An 18,453-nucleotide genomic window follows, 5' to 3' on the forward strand; every position below is an offset into this window, starting at 1 on the left:
TGCAAAAGTACTGAAAATGAAATAAATGACCATCAGGAGAGGAGTAGCCAAATTAAAGGATGAGCAGAATACTCTGTAGCTGTATAAGGAGTGAAATCCTTGAATAGATAGAGGTCTTTTTGAACCTCTCATCTTTCTTGTCTCCTCTTCCTCATCTTTTCCTGAAGGAGAACAAAGATAGAAATCCAAGAAAATATGGCTTCATTGCCCAGAAAATGAAAATAGTAATAAGGAACAGCTGCAAGTGACTGTATTAAGATGAACAGCTACAGGTGATGATTATATTAAAAATAGTTTATCTGCAAAAGAAGTTATAGAAGTTAGAACATACATAAAAGCTTCCAGAACTGCCAAAAGATTCATTCTAGCTGATGAAAATATTCCAATAGCAGCTAAGCCTTTTCGATGCATGCACTTTTTTCTCACATTTTGGTATGTTCTTTGTGTGTGTGTGTGTGTAAATTGAAATCATATATATTTAAAAGGAAAAAATTGAGATCATGTAGTAAATGTGTCTGGCATTCATCTTCCTGTCATTAATCTTCATATATCTTCATTAATCTTCAGTAACAATTTTAATGGCTTTATATAGTCTGTAAATTGATTATGCCTTAACTTATTTAACCACAGTTCTTTTCTTGAAGAGCTAGAACGTTTTCCTTTTTTTTCATGCCAGCCAGATAAATAGCATTTTATGTAGGTACGTACATAAAGATAATATACAGGTCTCCCAAATATACTGTTGAAAGAAAAATGAAAGTTACAGAGTAATTGCTAGGTTTTAAGCCGTAAGCAAGTGTGTTTTCTCAGGATATGTACATGTATTTAAAGGTGCATAGAAAATGTCTGGACAAACATTGACTAATTTGAAAATAGTTTCTTCTAGGGGTATGAAGGAGCCAACAAGGTCAGCAGCTTTTATTTTCTTAAATGGAGTTATATATATGGATCATCATGTTTTATAACATACTTTATAAACTTGTCAGTCAGTAGCTTTGTCACATCAGCTGTGGTATAGACCCCAGATTGTTTTTAATTGTATGAAGTTAAGATAATTTATTTAATCACCTCCCCCAAAATGGATTTTTTTTTGGTTGTATGCAATTTTTGCTATTATAAATGACACTTCTGTAAAACATCTTTGTGCATCTGCGCTGTTCTTGTTTGCTTTCTTGGTAAAAATTTCTAGAATCAGAATTTCTCTGTCAGAGGGTATGTATACTTTTTAGGCTTCTGATAAGTGTGTTCAAATTATGCCTCAGCAGGTTGAACCATTTTCCACTGATGGCATATATCTGTATCCTTTTCTCTGCACCCCTGAAGACACTGAGCATTATCACTCTTGAGAACGTTTTTTCTTTGCATATATTTATTTCAAAATGATAGGTTTGAGGTGCAAACGCAGATGTTACAGAAATGTAGGGAGTGAAATGTAAATTACCACCACTCTCATCCTCCTTTAAACGTAGCCTGTGTTAATAGTCTGATATTATGACTTTTAGTTTCTGCTAATTTGGACGAAAGAAGGACTCTCTGTTTTTGCCTGTCTTCAGTAACTAGTGATGTTCTTACTGTTTGAACTTTTTCTCTGTGAGCTTCCTATTTATATATTTTGCCATTTTGTTCTGGAGATATTCATACTCTTGTCAGTGTTATTTAAGGGGTAGTTATATTCTAAGGATATTTAAAGTTTTATGGTAATTTTTGGTCATAGATAGTTTTTAACATTTTTTAATTCAAATCTATTAATCATTATGAATTCTACTTTTAGAGTTGTATTTTCAGCCTTTTCCCCTACCCCAGATATGTAAAGACTTACCTATATATTATCCCAATACTTTTTTAAAGGAATATCAAATTAAATGAAATCATAAAATGTCCAAACCCTACTCACATACTTTGTTACAGCTGCTCAATCAGTGATTGCCTGGAACTCTAAAGCACTCTGACTGTGGCGCTGTCCTGGGGGCTGTGTTAAGCATTCACTCTTCCTGTTTAGCTTACATAACCTGCACAAAATGATGTGCCCAAATTTTGTTTGGAATTTTATCAGACTGGCTCCTTTTTTACAGTTGTTCCTGTTTATACTTTTTCCCCTACCTGCATACGCCTAAACTATCAAAGATGTGTATGTGTGTGTATTAAAATATATGTATAACGTAAACTTGCCATTTTAACTACTTTTATATGCATGGTTCAGTGATTGACTACATTCATTTTTGTCCTTAAATTTTAATCCACCTAGGTTACTTTGGCATATAGTATGAGATAGAATTTTTCTTCAAATATAGGTAGGCAGTTGCTCCAACCCAATTTATTAATGAATTCTTCCTTTCTCTGCTTACTTGAAATGACATCCTCAGCATATGTAAAATTCATATGCTGAATACAGTCAGGTCTGTTCCTGTTTCAAATTCAGTTCCATTAATGTTTGTATCATCTTGGACAGTGCCACACTTTTCATTATCACAGTTTTATGATTTTTTAAATTCTCATAGATTGTCTTCTCCCATTACTTTTATTGTTCAAATATTTCTTAGATACTCTTGAGCTTTTATTTTTTGAATGAACTTCAAAATTATTTTCTCAATTCTGAAATAATTATTGAGATTTAGTTTTGAAATTGTGTTTATCTGTCAGTCCTATTCTTGTCTGTCAGAACTGCAGGCAGTATTCACATTGGAATGACCTTAAGGTTTTGAAAATCTTTTACATTTTGTGTTTTTAAGACCTTGCCACCATGGAAGAAAGAGTACAAAGAAGATATTATGAAAAGCTGACGGAATTTGTAGCAGATATGACCAAAATTTTTGATAATTGTCGTTACTACAATCCAAGTGACTCTCCTTTTTACCAGTGTGCAGAAGTTCTTGAATCATTCTTTGTACAGAAATTGAAAGGATTCAAGGCTAGCAGGTAAGCAGGGGTGTTCAGTGCTTTGAATCAATTCAACTCCTAATGAGAAATGGCTAGATTTGTGTATGATCTACTTAAAATTAGAGCCACTTTCTAAAATTCAAAAAACATTTTTCAAATGCTTAAAGAATGTAAGATGTCTTAAATGCCACGGGCCACATACAAAGATAGCAGTAAGAGTTCTTGCTCTCACTAAGTTTACAGAAGTATAAAAATAACTGTTCTGTAGGATAGAGTAAGAGGAAGACCATAAAGAGGGGATCTTAGCACATTCTCCTTAATTTATGTTTGTGATGTCTTTGAAATCATGAATAATTTTATTTTTCTGGATTTTTTTTCCTTGGGCAAAACTAGACTTTAATTCCACAGACTTTTTCTTCGAACCTGTGAAAGTCGCTCAGTCATGTCCAACGACGCTTTGCAACCCCATGGATTATACAGTCCATGGAATTCTCCAGACCAGAATACTGGAGTGGGTAGCTGTTCCCTTCTCCAGGGGGTCTTCCCAACCCAGAGATCGAATCCAGGTCTCCCACACTGCAGGTCATTCTTTACCAGCCGAGCCACCAGGAAAGCCCCTTTGAATCTATAGTAACATATAAAAAGCATTGAACAGCTTCGTATGGTATTCAGGTGCTTTGACCTCATGCCTTCTGTTTCTGACCTTCAGTACCTGCTCCTTCCAAGCCCGTGACTTTCTTCTTCCCAACAGAGGCCCATTTTCCTTTTCTTTGAGAGCGGCCACCAGTCTAGTCCTGGGATTCATTGTTCACTGTCTCCCATCCACCAGCCCACTAGTTTGATCCTTCCTAAGTAGTCAGAGAATCTACCTTCCCTGGGTAACTCTTGGCTAGGCTGGGCCTGGGCACCTGTATTATCTAGTGAACTCCAAGGGACTCTGCATACCCAAGTGTAAGAATCTCTAGTCATTTTTCTCTTAGGAGAATCTTCTGGGTGTTTTGTTTCTCTCCTTCTCCTGTAACAAGGTAGATTGAGACCTGTACTTTAGTCAATCTATTTAAAGTTAAGGATAGGCACAACCCAGTCACCTTCTCAACAAAAGACTCACAAACTTTAGGCAAGGCAGGATGGAAAGCAGTAGGGAGGCTTTGTGGACCATGAACCAAGAGAGTTACAGAATCTCTAAAACCTTCCCGCTTTTACTGTTGCCTGTGAACCCATTAGCTGGAAAACTTAAGTGGAAGAGGACTTACTGAATATGACAGAGTCCCCAGGAAAATAATAATAAAGGAAGAAAAAGAGATAAATTCAGAGTGGTGAAAAGAGTATGGGAGAAGTCAGTCAGCTGATGAGATTTCAGCAAATCATGAAATACAGCAGACAGAAGGCCACTGACTGATGGAGGCAAGCAGGCCACAGCCAGACTCCTGCAGCAGGCTCCTCGGCAGACGCGACAGCCTGCTGACTGGTAGGACCCCAGCAGCCTTCAACACACAGAGTCTGAAACAGGATCGAAGGCGAGAGAGTAGGAAGAGAGAAGCGTTAGCTGAAGATCTGTATCCAGGCTGCTGCTGCTGTTGCTAAGTCACTTCAGTCATGTCTGACCCTGTGTGACCCCATAGACGGCAGCCCACCAGGCTCCCCTGTCCCTGGGATTCTCCAGGCAAGAACACTGGAGCGGGTTGCCATTTCCTTCTCCAATGTATCCAGGCTAGTCACCCTCATTGACCCCTGTGTGCAGACCTTGTAGGAGGCCTGAAAAACTGGAAGAACACTGGATTTTTCTCCAAAGAAACAGAATAAACCATCGGCAGAGAGCTAGAGTAGACAGAAGAGAATGGGACCCAGAGTAAAATCCCCTGATCCCTGAAGGATTGGCTCCCCTTATTCTAACACTGGGGCTCTCAACAGGGTAATTTGCTCACCCTCAGCCTACAAGGGATAGTTAGCAATACCTGGAGACACTGCTGTTTGTCACACTTGGAGGTGGTAAGTGGTGCTGACATCTAATAGGTAGAGGCTGGAGATGCTGCTGAACATCCCACACTTGGACCGGACATTGCAGCCTTTACAGCAAAGAATTACCCAGCTCCAGAATGTCAGTGGTGTTGAGATTGAAAACTCTGATCTAAAGCAAAGCCCGCCAGTTAGTAAGCTGCATACATATGCACAGGGTTCTCCAGGCACCCATCAAGTTTGTGAACTTACTCTTAAGCGGGAACAGACAGTTACGGATAGCCAGATATGTGAGGAAAGCCTGCAGTGCCAAGGTGAAAGGTTAGGGTGTAACAACAAAAAAAAAAGATTCCAGAGAAGTCAAAGGAGAACCTTAAAAAACAAAGCAAGCCTCTAAATCATGTCCCAAGCGAAATTTTAGAAGATACTGCATCTGTAAAATGGTGAACAGGATATTAGAAATAAAGAATAATCTGAAAGAAAAAACAGTAACTAGAAATTTTACAAACTTACTGCACACATTGAATCAAGACACTCTCAATGTAAAGAACAAAAAGACAAGGAGGTGAAAAATATGAAGAAAAAAGTGTTATGGAATATCCAGTATTCACTTAATGGAAATTTCAGAAATAACAGAGAAGACAGAGGAGAGGAAATTACCAGAGGACTACTAAGAAAAATTCCCTGAGCTGGTGAGATGCAGACAGCTTTGTATGTAAGCAGAACCGTTCGTTCAGCGAGTGGCTGTTGAGCCACTGCTGTGCATCAGATGTTGAATATGGCGGCTTGCCATGGAGCTCCTGTTCTGTGGGGCAGGGAGGTGCAGCTGGGTGGGAGCTGTGGAGGGATGAGAATGGCTGGTAAACGTGTAAGCCAGCCAGACAAGTGGGGAAAGGTCCATTCCACGTTTCCGTAACTAGTCCATTCCACACATACCCATAACTGAAATCTCCAGACGCCAGGGATAGAAGAAGCTCTATCTGAAAGCTTCTAAAGAGGTTAAAATTCCTGTAAAGTAATAGCAATTAGACTGGTATCAGACTTTTCTCTAACAACACAGAACTCTAGAGAGGAATGGAAGAATATAATCAAAAAGTTTGAGGGAAAATGAAACCTGTGTCCAGCCAAACAGTCACACGTGGAGGCGGAATAAGTATGTTTTCAGGTCATATAAGGACTCAGAAAGAGCTTCTTTCCCTTGCATCCTTTCTTAGCAAGTTATTTTAAGATGTGCATTAACAAAAAAAGAAGAAGCAAATCAAAAAAACGAAAGACCTTGGATTTCAGGAAAGCTAAGAGAATGACTCTGACCCAGAGTGGCATTTGTACAGCAGGCCCATGCAGCTGGCACTGCAAATTGAAGCAGGAGAATGGAGCACTCCCAAGGAGGGATGTGTCTGGAGGGAAAAAATGATTCATACATTAGATAACTTAAGAATGTAAGTGGGGGGGGGGGGTGATGAAAGGCAATCAGAAACTCCATGAAAGGAAAAAAGTTGTATAGGTTACTAAGAATGCCCTCTTAGGGAAAGAGTAGGTGCTACAGAGAAAAATATTTATATAGTCACAATAATGTAAATGGCACATTGATTTTCAACTTTTATAATCAGTCTGCAGACAAAGCGTGGAAAGATTTAAATTACTGAGAAATAAAACTTGTACTCAAGAAGGGAGAAGGGAAAATGGTTACATAAGCCCAGTTCCCATTTGCCATAACAATTTAAACAATGCAAAGTTGATAAAGTAAGAAATAGCAGTGTAAGAAATCTCCCTACCCAAGAACTGAAAGTTCCAAGGAATTCTCAGGCAGCCCAGACTTTAGGTTGAAACTTACTATAAGCCCTCTGTGCTTTGTGCTTCCTACGTTATGTAGTTTATACTCCAGCTGAATTTCTGAAACTGCTTTTTTTTTTTTTAATTGAAAAGGCTTTAGTTTACCCTTTGGTGGAAGCTGGGGGATTTGAATCCCAGCCGAGTAGGGGTGGCAGCAGCTGCTGATGAGGTGGGCCTGCTACAAAAGTAGAGAATTGGGGGAAGGAAAGGAGACATAAAGGCTGGGTCTTCACAGTGAAGGGACCACTCAGGAGAGCTTGCCCCCGAGTACTTTCTATAGCTATTTAATTATATTCTAGCTTATATGATCTTTATTGAAGAACACAGAAGTCAACTGAGGACTCTGCCCAAGTCTTGCTTATGTTAAAAAAAAAAATGTGAAGTGATATTAGGGAACTTTTGTTGAGTTTAGGGCAGAATGAAACATATATGTAGCCAATCTTTGAAATTTTATATATTTATGGATTTCCAGTGTTTCCTTTGCCATATTTTCCCCATTTTTAATTTGCAATCTCCAGCATTATTTTCGTAACTGTTCTCTGTTACAATTCATCATTTTTATCATCCGTGTTCTTTCTTTTCTTACAGATTGTGATATCTTTAGTCTGAATTTTTAACTGGAATCAGAACTGGATGTTGGGGTCACTCTTTCTTTTATTGTACCACGTGATTACCTAATTCAAAATTGCCCCCCAGAGTTCAGATTAGTTAATATAATTTTTTAATGTTTAAAAAAAAAAAAGATGTATAGTAGTAAACACTTTATTCTAGCAGCCATGTTGAACAATGTATTTAAGAATTGTAAACTCCTGGAAGACTGTATTTATATACACTATCGCAGTAGTACATACTTGATAACTGTGCAGTAATTTGGTTTACTAACAGAAGTTGTTAATAAAACTGTGAAACTAGAAAGGAGACTTTCTGAACTTTAATAGAAAAACCTGTGATTTTAATACTGTTATTTCTCTCCTTTTAGTATTATTTTCCTTCATACTTCCCAACTCAATGTAAATAAGCACACACACACATAGGTATCCACATCTTTTACCACAATGGTAATGCTTTTGTAAATGTTTCTATTTGTCCCTTTGGCTAAAAATGTTGTATTGGACAAATATATACATATATTATATATATATTCCTTTTTCAAAAATATTGGCTTTTTCCAGTGAATTATCATGTTTAGTGTACCATGAAAAATTTTAATATTATAGGTTACTTGTTTAATTTCTTACTTGTTTTCATATATTTGCTTGCCAAGGGTGAATGAAAGAACATGGCTGCTTTCCCCAGACAGACTGACCTTGGCATCCACATAAAGCATCATTGTTTTAAAAAATGAAGGGTGCTTAATTGTTCCCTTTTTTCTGTATTCTGTAGGTCTCATAACAACAAACTGCAGTCTACAGCTTCTTAAAGTTCAGCGTGTTAACCTAACATAAAACACAGCAAGAATCTGGTTGTCTGAACTATTTTAAAATTAAGGAGCCAGATGTTTTTAGTCAGGTTATCCTGACAAGACTTGACCTAAACTTCGTTTTTATTGGTCATAACAGTCCAATTATATTCTTGGCCAATTTTGTCCAACGGACAAGGGAAAAGCAAAGTCAACGACACCATTATCTTGTCAAGATCAAATGGTTTTACTATTGTGGCAGAAGCGGGAAAACTTTGTTTATTGAAAAAAAAGAAAGCAAGAAAAAAAAAAAGATAATATGGGGTCAAGTGTAACTCCATGGAAATGCCACGTCTGCTCTTCAGTGAAGAAGCTGGTTTAGAGTCTCGCAGAAAACTTTCAACTGTATTTATTTATTGTTGCAAAAAAGACGCTTTTTTATTGCTGCCCTCATTTGTCAGCTAATTATTTTTTCTTATAAAATCCAGCCCCGGTTACATGTAATCCATTCTGTATCTTATCATGATTCCTGTAGGTAAAAGTACAAGACGACCTCTAGATGTCTTTTCTTTCTATGAAAGGAGCTGCTATGTACACATGTGCACACACACACACACACACAACTGGGAATCAACAATGAGTTTATTGTTCATAGTAGATAAAAATTAAGCTTGCATAAAGGTTGGGCTAAGTGGTCCTGGACTACAGACTCTGTTGCCTTGAATATAACAGAACAATTTGTCATTTACTCTGCACCAGGCTAAAATGAGTAAAATCTATTTGAAGGTATCTTGTTTGTAAACATTTGTCAGATTCTAATTTTTTTTCTTTTTGTATTAAAATTCAACTATGGATGTATATGAAACAAAATAAATGGAGATCATTTTTCTCCCACAGATGGTGTCTTTGAATGTGCGCTAATGATTCTCCGTAAGCCTTTTGAGGGGAAAGGGAGGGCTACAAGGTAGAAAAATAAAAAGGCCGAAGGATCTGATTGTACCTGGATTTCTCCAGGGCAGTAGTGCTCCTAAATTTTACAATTCCCAGCCCACTGTCATCATGTCAAAGAAAAATATTCAACGGTGCTAATCCTGTTGCATCAATTGATCAGACTGATTAAAAAAAAAAGATAATGTGACAAAATACATGTTGCCTTCGTCTGTACGTTTTACGATACCAGGCAGATTACCCTTTACAGACTGCTACTGATACTTTATGAAGGGCATTTTTTTTTTTAATGACTTCATCCTCTCTGTATTTGTTGGTTGGTTGAGTTGTTTGGGGTTTTTTCCCACGTAAGAAAAAGTAGTGTAAGCAGTAGGGGGAAAAGGGAAACCTCAGAGGAAGGTGTAGTTTGCATGTTTTTCCTTTGTGTTTTAATCTTACATGTCGTATTTCTACATTGTCAAAATCGCTTCTGTGAGATCTGCCATAGTTGGTTTATGCAGCTTTGCAAAAATTTTACTAGATTTTGCACTAATTCATATTAGCTTTGTCCTACCAGGTTCTGGAATTTTATCTAATTGTTGTTTTTTAAGTTTCCTCTGTTTAATATCACCCTGCTATGCAAAACCTTCCCAGACCTTAGTTTCTTAAAAGAAAGACGTTACTACAGTTCCCAATTATTTCTTATTACAGGCTCAGGTGTACAAGTTATTCTGGGTTAATGTTATCTAATGAAGCCCATTCCTTTTTGTACATAAAAATGTCACTTTTACTTACAAACTAAAGAGACTAATTGTTCAACATTGAAAACATGGAAACAAAGTTTTTGCTTAAAATATTAACATGGAAGTAGTCAAACATAGGTTATTTTGTCCTTTTGCTTTTCAAAAAAATGTTACATATTGGATGCACTGTGCTGATGGAAGAATCCTACATTTTAATGAATTATGAAATTATTTTGCATCTCATCACGTCACAGTATTTCTGTACTATTTATTCATATATATATAGATATATATGGGCTTAATCACTTAAAACGTTGCGGCAAGAACTTTCCTATCTGTAGGCAATAGATTGCTATGTTTTTAACAGATTGTGGCAAATTTAAACGGCAATTCTTTTTGTACGTAATAGGACATTTCATCCTAGAAAAATAAAGTAATGTTTTTGACGTTGGATTTGGTGCAGTTCCTAATGAAACAGTGGTTGGTTGGTTGGTTAATATATTTTCTGTAGATGTTGACATTGCCAAATTGTACAAAAATGGTAAATTTTGTGGGAATCCTTGGACCAGGAAGATGTTAATTTCATAAGTGTATTTAATAGTATAAAGCCTCTTGTGATTTCTATCACCATATAAATACATAGACATTTTATAGTTTTATCAACTACAGAGCTTTAGTCTTTGAAAAGTAATTTTTGGGAAAACACGCCTTCTTATATACACATAAATGAGTTTCAAAAGCTGCTTTTCTATGAGTATTTGATAAGCTTCTGCTACTCAATAAAGTATACATAATACAACTGTTTTGCTTTCAATAATCCAAGTGCTAGAATGCACATTTGTTATACTGTTAGGGTTTTTCTACCCAGCCTTTGGACTTGTGTGTGTATATACATATAGACATATGTTTACTTTGCATCAACAATTTCCTTGGCTAGAAGTATTTTCAATGCTTGTTATATTTCATCTGCCAAGTTCACAATCCTTGAAACCATTTCATAAAAAGTATTTTCATAATATTGGTAAGGTTTTTTTTTCTCCTACCCAAACTCTGCAGGATTTGTATTTTAGTTAATGTCCTGTGGTAGTTAAAAAGTGAACTTGCAGAGATATTTTCTAAAGTAAAACAATTTTTTATATTTCAAGTGGCCTAGAGTGTTATTAAAGAGATGCTGAAATTTGCTGCTGTTTGTAATCTACCTTCCTGGAATCTGCAAATAAAAAGTTCTTTCCCTGTTTCTGTTCATTTGTTAGGCAAACTCCCTACATCTTTGTGTTTCTGATACTACAGAGCCAGTGTGATGACCTCTTAAATCTACACACTTAGCCTCATGACTGAGGCCATTACCCATGAGGGTCAGATTTCATCCTTAAAATGAAAATGGTGGCCTCTCAGGAACAAAGTAACGTCTTACAAGTACTTGGGGAAAGGTTTTTAGTGAAATGAACACAAAGTACTTTTGGATACTTGGAATAAGAGACCACAAGACATTTCTTAGATCACACCCCTCTTGATCCGATTTGGACCAGATTCAACTAAAGAAATAAGGGCTATAGTTTTAAAATGATAAAGTCCACCTGAAATTGAAGTTACCATTGTAGGCAGTGAGTCAGGTTTTGGTAGTGGTGGTTGTCCACCACTTTGCAACCCCATGGAACCCGTGCCTGCCCATGCTCCCCTGTCCATGGGATATCTTAGGCAAGAATCCTAGGAGGGGTTGTCATTTCCTTCTCCAGGGAATCTTCCCAACCCAGGGATTGAACCCACGTCTGCTTGGCAGGTGGATTCTTTACCACTGAGCCACCTGGGAAGGGCCAGGTCAGTTTTTAGGTGTTTGCAAATACCTGTGTTTGATGAACCTTAAAAATTATTTTGAGAAAAACATAAATAGTACCAAGTGATGTCTTTAAGAGTTAAAAGCTAGTACTAAAGTGTGTTATGTTTTATGAACCTTTCGCTATCAAAACACTTTTTTTCTGCTTGAGCTCCAACAGTTTAATTGAAGGAGGAATGTTTTGAGTTCCTCTTGAAGGCAACAGAGTATGGTGCCCAAGATCCTTTAGTCTCTGGAGCACAAACCAATATACTAAGAAAAATCTTATCAACAGGACAGAAGGGTTCAGAACTACAGTAAATTTGCAAGTTAAAATTTTCCATAAAATTCAAAGATTGTGTCCAAAGTACTGACATATTGAGATTCTTTGTAAACTTTTTTGCCTAACCTGGAATTACCAGTCTGTTCTTCACTGCCTCCCGTTCATATCCCCACACAGACCACTTTTTGACCTCACCTGAGCCTCACTTGTCTTTCACTGCAAACTTGGTCTTGAATGATTGCCTTAGTTTTAACAAGGCAGTTTCTAAAAAGTTGACATGCTTGTGTTTGCCACATTAACCATGTGACCTCTAAGTGACTGGTGTGTGATTTCAAAACGTCTCAAACTATTAACAATCTAATCAAACCCTAACCCTCAGTCTTACATAAAAGTGATTTTTTCCACCTCTCTTTTAAACCAGAGCTATTTATAATACTTCCCTTTATACTCTAACATCTGACCATCCAACTAATCATTTATTTGGTCACATTGTAATCTTCCCCACCATGTTACTTGGGATCACCACTTAGCCATTTGACATTTACAAGTTTAGCTTTGGTTTTTGTGACTGGTGCTACTTCTGTCTTAATTTCTGTCCTAAAGAAAACTAATCCAGAAGCTCTTCATTCACTGCATACTATAATCTGTCAATGGTTCATGTAATAATGCAGTGGATTCCCAAGAGGCAATTCTAGGATAATTTTTAATAAGCTTGGGCAAAACTCATTCTCAGCAAACTCTCTAAAAATCCTTTAGTTAATGCTTTACCACAGAATAGTCAGAGCCTCTTGACTTTTTGCCTCATTTGGGACAAATAAGGTAACAGTATCTTATCACAGGCAGAGATGTTTTAGGCTGTATAGTCACTGTGCTGTCCTGACATCCTGTGTGTACATGATGCTGCTTTGAGGCCATTACAAACTGACAGAGCTTGAACTCCAGTGCATCTCCTTGGAAACCAAATGTGCTGTTTTTCTCTTCAGTGCAGTTACTTTTCTTTAGGCAGTCACCTTCAAGGATTATCAGTGTCTCTGTTCACAATTTCAGATTAACTAAAGCACAGCTTGGTCTTCTGGGGGAAAAAACAAACAGTTAATGTCTTTGTGGGCTCAGATATAAAATCAATAATAAATTCAGTTCGTGATTATTTTTCAAGCTAGCTGGAAAACGTTTAAGATTCACATGCTTGCAAGCCATCATTAAATACTGGTTCCAGGGTTTGGGGAGTAAGAGTGAGTTTGAGAAATGCTTTTTTCCCAAACCTTCTGGGGCTCAGTGAGGCTAAAAAAACCAGGTGCATCCAAGATCTGATTTCACAGCAAGATTTACTGCTTTACAAACACAAACATGATACTTGGTCTTAATAGAAAAATGACATCAGATACACCCAGAATATGTTTGGCATTGGGATAGCTGCCAGTATGGCACAAAACACAGGATTTTAGAACCTGGGAGGCGTGAAAATAAACTGTATCTTGTATTTTGGTACATCAGGAACACCTGTTTGCTTGACATAAGACCTTCGGTACTCTTAAGTGGAAAACTTCAATACTTGTCTTGGGCTCCAACTTTAGTGTTTGATCTAAATGTGATCTAAATGACATTTCATACGTCTGACTAGTGCACTTACTGTTATGTACAGAATTTAAAATGTGACGGTTTTAGTATAAAATCTGGTTTGATACATGATATAAACTACTTGGAATTGTATATTTAAGATCAAGCAAATGTTTTTGTGAACTATTTCTACTGAAGAATGTATTTAAATTAAAATAATTAAAAATAAACAACATGAAGCAGTGATCTGTTAACTGGACAGGTCAGTGAGCTGAGCTTGTGTGAAGAACTGGCACACCCGTTGAATAACCCCGCCATGGAGCTCAGAAGCATAACCATTTAAGAAGCCTTTTGTAAATAAGACAGTGACTTCAAGATGAGAGTTGGGACTTTCAAATAGTTCCTAAAGGGACTATGTGCCCTTTCTAAAGGAAAATCCCATTATATGATGATAAGGCCTTTCCTGTCTTGTTGCAGAATTTAAATTTCAGATCCAGAAATGCCCAGCTGGTGTGTTTCAGATGCACTGGGCGTGAATTGCCCCTTGCACTTGCCCATCCCTTTTTCGGTTAAATCTTTTCACGTAGCTGCTGCTGCTCCTGAGTAGTCCATCTCCTGGGCGAAGGCGCCCTCTCAGGATCTGAAGCAGAGCTGTAGGAAGCTGCCTTCTCTTATGGTAGATGTGGCCCATCACAATATATCTGCTGCCTGAAGGGAAAAAAAAAAAAAAAAAGCCAAAATATAAAGGTATAGTTATCTTTCAAGTGCCATGTAACAATAAGAAAACGTAACACCTTTAAGACATGCCTATAGCTTGAATCTACGATCTTGCTGCACTTGCTGAATCTCAGACATTCAGATCTCAGACAACAGGTGGAAACAGCTGAGTGACCTTTACAATCAGATTCTCAGGCTGTTAGTAGCCAACACTAGGAACAAAGGTTCTAATCACAACAGTACCAGCAAGATTTTACAGAGCACGTTTCTAGAAAGACGTAGGAGTAGGCATTACTCGCCCCCCGCCCCCGCAAAGACGACTATAAACAGTTTAAACAGCCCCTTAGGCATGCCTTCTGGCAACTGTGTTCGATCATTCACTCCACTTGTCAACAAATAGTGACTTGCTTTGTGCCAACGCGCGCAGTTCCCATCCTTAACCAGAGGAGCCGGGAGGGGGTGTTCGCTGATGGAATTTAAATCACAGAGTGGCCGAAGTGATACTTGTCTAAATTCTATTCATTTTAGAATACCCTTCCCCCCCCCCCCAAAAAAAATGGTACTGAGATGACCGATAGGGACCGAACTGTGGCATATACAAGTTACAAAGTGGCATAAAGTGCATATTCAAAATGGTCCCTTCGGTCAGTTTCAATACCTGGCTTAAACTCTGGACATGGCTTATTGCAACTAGAGGAGTCTAGGGCTAGTATGTGGACTCGGAAGAAAAACCCGTCCGGAGTGATGTACAGGCGGTTCATCTTGTACAGCCCGTCTCGGTCCACCAGGAGAGTCACCAGCCGGATCCCTGTGCCGAGGACGTCTACATCATGCACGATTCCGTTCAATGCTGCTTTCAAAAAACAAAGAGTTTGGAGAAATGCATAGCGCTCACATCCTCTTCTCTCCCCCCAGTGCGTTTCTTACAAATCTCTGGGTCTTGAAAGACCGAGTGGGTGGGTTTCTCTAGGGTTTGGTTTAGGGGCCCCGGGCCACAGCCCGGCGCTCTCGGCTCGGAAAGGCTCGCCCCGTGGCCTGAGCTCGGTCGCCCGGGCCCGGGAGGAGCTGCGAGCGGGACTCACCGAACTCGCTGGCGCAGTAGGACTCGCGCTCGTCCAAGTCCGCCCTGCAGGCGCGCGCACAGGGCTCGGCGCCGGGCTCGGCGTCCTCCCCCTGCAGCGCGCCGAGGTGCGGCGGCGGCGCGGGCGCGGGTTCCGGGGGCGGCGCGGCGGCGCGCGGCCGGTTGGGGTGGGCGGGGCCGGCGGGGATCTCGGCGGCGCGCGCGGAAGGCCGCACTGCCGGGAGGCGCGGGGCCCGGGCGCGCGCGCGCCGCGGGGAATCCCCCAGTGCCGGCTGGCGGCGCGGTGACGCGCGGTTCTCCGCTTGCGCCAGGCGCGGGCTCGGCGGGCCGGCGGGTGCGCGCGCGGCTTCCCGGAAGCCCGCCCGGTTCTCCGCGGGCGGCGGGGGCTTCCGGCGCCTCAGGTCTGACCAGGCACGGGGAGCGGCTTCGGCCGTGCGCGGCCGCCGCGGGGCCTCGGGGACTGGCAGCGCCCGGGGCCCAGGCATCTCCGCACTCGGGCCTCCGCCGGGGTCGGGCTTCCGGCTGTGTGGCGGCGAGGCTGTAGGGAGAGAAGAGGAGAGGCCGGGGAGGCCATTAGGGAGGAGAGGCCGGGGAGGCTGAGAGGAGAGGGCAGTGGAGGGGGCTGGTCGAGAGGAGGGGGGCAAAGAGGAGACTGTGAGAGGAGGGAAGGGGAGGAGGGAAGGGGAGAGGCCGAGAAGAAGGGAGAGAGGCCGAGAGGAGGGGAAGCGAGGTGAGGCCGGGGAGACTGAGGAAGGAGATGAGGCTGCGGAGGAGAGGCTGACGTGGGGCGGGGGAGGGAGGAGATGGACAGTGTTAACAGAGCCATACACCTGCGAGCGGGGACCTGGAAATGAAGCGAAGAGAACCGGAGGGGGAGAGGAAGGCGCCCCCAATTAGGAGAGGAAAGACGCCCCAGCTTCTGATGAGCACGGGTTTCCTAGGCCTCACAGGAAGACCCAGATGAGGGTCTCGCCCTGTGAGAACGAGGACAACTAAGAACATTTTTTTCACCACATGGGAAAATTTCATTTTGTTAAGGACCCTGTCTAAATCAATAGCTTTTAAAATTACAACAACCTATTTGTTCTAGGACTAAACACAACTGACAACTCTGGTTAAATAACAAACTCTTTTTGCCCTTTCTTTAATATATATATAAACATCCGCCTTTCTGCTATGTACAGTTTGTTGAGAAAGTACCGAGAGCAAACCCCAGGGGGAAAGGTCTCATATTACAGGTTCTCCTAATTGTTTAAGCGCCCCTGACAACAGAACTATTTGGTTTTCCCATCCGTGTTTACACTGTCATCTTGGTCTCCGCAGAATCGAGCATTTGTGAGTGGATTTTTATCTGGCTTCTTGGACACCACTTATTAGTAAACCACAGCTTAGAAAGACGTTTAAAGCGTGGCTGGGAGGCAGAAGCCCCCGGTTAAGTGTGACACACATCCCTTACATGCCCCCCTCCCCCCGCCCCGCATCATTTTCGTGGTAGAGAAAAAGCTCCTAAATGGCATGGCATGAAAACAAATTTTTGAAATTATTAGTGATTTTTCCCCAGCTCTGCAGGCAGGTTGGTGAGCAAACTTCAGCCAGCTTAGAAGCTGGGCAACTTTCCATGCCCAGTTACACAATATCACCTCCCCCTTTTGCCTGGGTCCCAGTGCCCTCCAAGCGGGCACAAGAGCCTGTCTTTATTTTTTCTATTGTTTTAACGGCTGGTTTTCAGTATTTCTCTCCTCTGGCATCGAAATGCTTGGCCTGCCCCCTTTGCAGTTCTTGCAACACTTGATTTAAAGTGATTTATCTTGCCAAATTGACAATCTTCATTTCAAGTGATTTATCTTGCCAAATTGACAATCTCCCTTAAAATCAGCTTTCAGCCAGCAATAATCGCCGGTTACAGTTCATGTTTTTGCAGAGAGGTTGATTCTGACTCATTATGTTCAACGTTGCCCATACACAGCTGAATAAAGTTCTGGTGGATATCCAATTCCTGACTGTCAACTGTTGACCTCACAACTGCTTCCCCATTGATATCACCATCTGTTGTCATGGGAAAGATTGTCTGATATTTGGGTTAAATGCCACTGAAGTAATTCAATTTCCATGTGGAAAAATAACCCAAAGTAAATTGCCCTGCGAGGTGCGGAAGCTATTTTTCCCGGAGATAGTGAATGGAACAGAACATCTAAATAAAAGCCAAACAAAAACACCTCTCCGCAGAGAACCTCTTGTTTCTTCATTCTCAGTATTTTCCATCTCATGCATGAAACTGTGTGTATATGTTTTGTGTGTTTTAAAGACTCAGGTGTCCCAAGGCAATTGGTTGGGGCTGCAAGGAGAGGGAAGAGAGGTCCGATTTCGGCTCCCTCCGCCCCCAGCCGCGGCGGGGCGCACCCAGCGCCTGCGATCGCCGGCAGGACGCGGACCCGGGCGCAGGGCGGACCCCGAGCTCCTGGGGCGCCCGCCGCCCGCCGCGTCCCGCGAGCCCGGCCCGCAAGGCTTCCGAAAGGCGCGCCACGACCCCTTTTGACACTTTCTCTCCTCTGTGATGGAGCAACTACTTAACATGCAAAGTTTTCTCCAGCCTGCCAGGCTCGCTCGAGATCATTTCAGTAGCTGAACAACTGGCTTCATTCCGAAAAGGCTGCCAAGACACACACAATCTTGGGGACACATTTTGCTCCTTTCAAACACGAACACGGACCTGGAGTCTCTGGTCAGCCCTGACCCCTTTCTCGTCCCTCCCTTCGTCGCGCGCTCTCCGCACCTCGCCCCCGGATTCCAGCCCCTCTCCCAGGGCTCAGCGTTTCATCGATCTTACCTTTTCTCTCCGCCACTGGGGCTTCGGGAGAAGATCCAACGATCAAACAGAGGAGCCAGAAAGCTCTAGCTGTCATGTTTGTAGACACGGTTCCCAGGCTCTAAAACTGAGCCTGGGCTTTTGCTCTTTCTCTCCCCCCACCCCTTCTCCACACCCCCACCCCCGTTCATGCTAATGAGGGGCAGCCTTTGGGGAAACGGGAATCACTCACTGAACAGACCATTGGAACAAAACCGAGCTGCAAGGATTTCTCCCACCTCCTAAGGGGGAAGAGCACGTGGCCTCTCAAAGTTGTCCCTGGGAACGTCTGTCCTGCGATCTGCGGGCAATGAGAACATCAAATCCGACACTTTAAACCCGTGTGGGCTTGCGGGCTGGGGCTGGGTGGAGGAGCGTGTAGGGCGGCAACACCAAAAAAGGGTGTTGAGGGGCTGAGGGAC

General features: G+C 41.4%; 2 protein-coding genes across 4 annotated transcripts in view; one reads left to right on the forward strand and one right to left on the reverse strand.

Annotated features, from left to right (window-relative positions):
- Positions 1–10,969, forward strand: part of BPTF (bromodomain PHD finger transcription factor) — a 135,828-nt gene extending 124,859 nt beyond the window's left edge. For all 3 annotated transcript variants that reach the window (XM_055575491.1, XM_055575490.1, XM_055575493.1), the window contains 2 exons: positions 2,730–2,916; positions 8,050–10,969. In XM_055575491.1, the coding sequence (XP_055431466.1) occupies positions 2,730–2,916; positions 8,050–8,086 (224 nt within the window). In that variant the 3' untranslated portion in view covers positions 8,087–10,969. The remainder of the gene's footprint in view (positions 1–2,729; positions 2,917–8,049) is intronic.
- A 2,168-nt stretch (positions 10,970–13,137) lies between these two features.
- C4H17orf58 (chromosome 4 C17orf58 homolog) lies at positions 13,138–18,089 on the reverse strand. The gene is made up of 4 exons (XM_055575494.1): positions 18,014–18,089; positions 15,188–15,724; positions 14,764–14,955; positions 13,138–14,096 (listed from the first exon to the last, which is right to left on the reverse strand). The coding sequence occupies exons 1-4, from the start codon at positions 18,087–18,089 to the stop codon at positions 13,906–13,908; spliced, it is 996 nt and encodes a 331-aa protein (XP_055431469.1). The 3' UTR covers positions 13,138–13,905.
- Between the last annotated feature and the right edge of the window lie 364 nt (positions 18,090–18,453).

The sequence above is a fragment of the Bubalus kerabau genome, chromosome 4, assembly GCF_029407905.1.
Source record: "Bubalus kerabau isolate K-KA32 ecotype Philippines breed swamp buffalo chromosome 4, PCC_UOA_SB_1v2, whole genome shotgun sequence".
Taxonomy (NCBI): Eukaryota; Metazoa; Chordata; class Mammalia; order Artiodactyla; family Bovidae; genus Bubalus; species Bubalus kerabau.